The 3377-nt window shown below is 40.3% G+C and overlaps 1 protein-coding gene across 6 annotated transcripts in view; it reads left to right on the forward strand.

Moving 5' to 3' along the window:
* Positions 1 to 3377, forward strand: part of KATNAL2 (katanin catalytic subunit A1 like 2) — a 142373-nt gene that overhangs the window by 86141 nt on the left and 52855 nt on the right. For 5 of the 6 annotated variants that reach the window (XM_006144428.3, XM_006144431.3, XM_006144426.3 and 2 more), the window contains 2 exons: positions 208 to 374; positions 1854 to 1896. In XM_006144428.3, the coding sequence (XP_006144490.1) occupies positions 208 to 374; positions 1854 to 1896 (210 nt within the window). The remainder of the gene's footprint in view (positions 1 to 207; positions 375 to 1853; positions 1897 to 3377) is intronic. The other variant, XM_006144427.3, reaches the window with a different exon arrangement.

Below are 3377 nucleotides of genomic sequence, written 5' to 3' on the forward strand. Positions count from 1 at the left end.
TATATATATATATATCCAAACATATTTAGTATACATGGGGCTCTTTAATTCATGGGCAAACCTCATCTATACATACTAGTTTTCATCTAATGTCCTGTTTACCATGAGTGTACTCTTTGTATTGTGTCTCTTTGAACTTGAAATGCCTGTTTGCCTTTATTCTTTTTACCTGGAATTAATTTTTTTTTCTTTCTGTGAAACTGCCAGATATATCGATGCAGCCAATGCTTTGGAACAAGAAACTAAACTGGGGTTACGACGCTTTGAAGTTTGTGACAACATTGATCTGGAAACTATTTTGATGGAATATGAGAGCTATTATTTTGTAAAATTTCAAAAATATCCTAAAATTGTCAAAAAGGCATCAGACGCAGGTACATGGCTATTTTCTAGATATGAGATTTTATCTTACCATTAGGATTGGTGTGCCTTCTTTATTTCTAGATAGATGGTGCCCATTGCCCTGCACTGAAAGAGTAGAACAGAAAACTTGTGTAGCTTCTCTTGAAGCCAGTGCACGCAATTTAAATACGATCATCTGGACATTGACATCCCTTTAGTCATGTTGGCATTTGTTTGAGAGATGTATTTTAGGACAATGAAAGCAAAACCCTGGTGTATTGCAGGTGCTTTTCAGAAAACCAACATTAATATCTTTAGAGACAGAAAGAGCTGCTGGAAGAAGAAAAATGATAGAAGACTTTTTCTTGTTAGGAAGACCTATTATCTATCTTGAAAATAACATGAAAATGAGTATTGGTGAAGCTAATAGCTCATGTATAGATAATGAAATGCTTTTGAAAGCCATCAATCCAGATAATGATCAATATAATGCAAAGACCCAGTAAAGGTTAGCAGTCAACAAGGCTGGCTGAAGGAAAGATCTAAAGCAAGGGCCCTATATTTCGTAGTAACATTGACGTAGAAGTCTGTAAGTGGGGGAAGTAATTATAAACCAAGGGAGAGCATTGTCCTGTTTGCAAGGCACTTGTTAAGCCACAGGCTTTAACATTTGATGTAGGGACCAGGAAACAAGAGGAACATCAATTAAAAATAGCCAGGGCCAAAGCTTAGAGCTGGAAGAGGTATTTTATCTGAGCCCCCTTCCAATGCAGGGTTCAGAGCTTGGCCTCCTTGGTTGGTTGTTTACTCTGGGTCTCTGAGAGAAAGTATTGACTCCTAACCTCTGGGAGGAGTGCTCTGCTACTAACATGACTTGATTTCTATCTGACTTGATACCCACATTCTCTTGTGATGGTAGACACAATGTCTTTATTTTACGGTAAACTTGGCAGATGATGGATAAGTATTCCTTGCCAGACTCATGCAATCATCCTGGTGTCTCACACACTACAACCAATGGTGTTAAGTTCATGGAAATGTAATAAAATAATACTTATAAAGCTAGAACATACTGGGTTTGCCATCCAGTTCATGGCCTCTAGCATGTTTAACAGCTAAACCTTTAGGGTCTTTCTCTGTGTGGAAATGCCTGGAAGCTTGGGTTGCTTTCTCTTTACTGTTAATTTCACTTCTCTTTAGATCAGAGTCTCTGGATTCCAAAAGGCTATAGCACACATTTTAAGAACAATGTAGGTGCCAGCAGGTGGCATGGTGGTTGAGGTACTAGACTCCCAAATCGCCAACCATGGTTTGAGTACCAAACCTGGTGACTTGCTTTCTCACTTTCCTTCTTTGTCTCTCTCTGGTGAATTGAAAATAGTAATAATAAATAAAATAAAATATATATTTTTTAAAAAGAACAATATAAAAGAAGAAACATACCTAAAAAATTATTTTGTCTCTCTTAAAATTAAAGTCTTTCCTTTCCTTCTATATTTGTTTTGCCACAGCAGAAAACAATTTGCCACAAAGAAGTGGAGGGAAGACCAGAAGGTAAAGTGAATGGTAATTCAATTTGATTAACTCAACTGTCGGCATTTTTGGGATCCTTTTCCAGAAGATTCTTGAGAACTGCTCTATGATTGCTTATGAGCACCACCAGGCTGTGGTCATGTGATGTTGGTGGGCCCAGCCATGGAGTCCCTTCATGTTACAGGTGTCCATGATTTGGGCCAATGTCTGTTAGTTCTCCTGGTTTTACTACAATTACACTCAGTGATGCTCTTTGAAGGTCATGAGGTATGAAAACTCTGGACCTCAGAGGCTATCAGAGCTAAGTTTAATTTCTGGCTCTGCTGTTCACAAGCTTGGAGCAAATTTCTGACACAGTGAGTTCTTGGCACATTACGAATGCCCATGTAGTATTATTTTCCCTTTCCTAGTCAATTAATTAATTTTGTTGTGTGCTTCCAGGTCACTCTGACCTGTCGGGAGATAACCAATAAGCCAGTAAGGTTTGAGCTTACACTTCTGTCTTCCCCAGTGTCAGCCTCCAAGGACCTTTTTTATTCTTGGTTTTCCCTCCTTTCCTCATGCCCATCTTTTTTTTTTTTTTTTTTTTTTTTTTTTAAGGGAATTTTGCTATAGGGTGTGTGTGTTTGCCAGAGAAACAAGAGATACAGAAAGCAAAAAAAATTACCCCCCAGGGGATGGTCATGCCACAGTCCCTTATCCTCCATTCTCCTCTTGGGATTTTGGGCACTCATGCACACACATACCTGGCATGAATTTCAAGCTGTCAGGTCTAGGACTTGAACTGTGGTTGGCCATGTGGGAATCCAGCACCTTAACCACTATGCTACCTGCTGGTCCCAATTTAATTTTTCTTTCTTTTTTTTGGAGAGGTTTTTGCTATAGGGCATATGTGCTCGCCAGACAGACAGAGAGACAGAGAGACAGAAAGTGAGAAATCACCCCTCAGGGGGGATGGCCACACCGCAATCCCTTCTCCTCCATTCTCCTCTCGGGATATTGGGCATGCAAGCAAACACGCCTGACGTGAGTTTTAAGCCACTGGGTCCGGGACTCGAACCGCAGTTGACTACATGGGAGTCCAGAGACATAGCCATTATGCTAACTGCTGGTCCCCCCAATTTAATTTTTATTTATTTTGATTACTACTATTATTTTCATTTGACCAGAGAGAGACAGAGAGAGAGAAGGAATGTGAAAAAGCAGGCTGCCAGGTCCAGGACTTGAACTGTGGCTGGCCATATAGGAGTCCAGTACTCTAACTACCACGCTACTTGCTGACCTACTCAGGCTCATCTTAAACTCCTTTCTCCAGATTTTCAAATCTAAATTTCACATAGGTCTTGCAGCATCTGACAGGAGCCCTCTGTCTCTTGACAATTCTGTGTAGACACATTTTTCCATGAGTTCTCCACTCTTGCTTCAGTGTCCTCCTTTACGTCTCTCTTCCCACTCTCAACCCATATCCACATTGGCATAGCCTGTTCCAAATGGGCAGGAAT

This window comes from Tupaia chinensis, unplaced genomic scaffold, assembly GCF_000334495.1.
Source record: "Tupaia chinensis unplaced genomic scaffold, TupChi_1.0 Scaffold000119_2, whole genome shotgun sequence".
NCBI classification, from domain to species: Eukaryota; Metazoa; Chordata; class Mammalia; order Scandentia; family Tupaiidae; genus Tupaia; species Tupaia belangeri.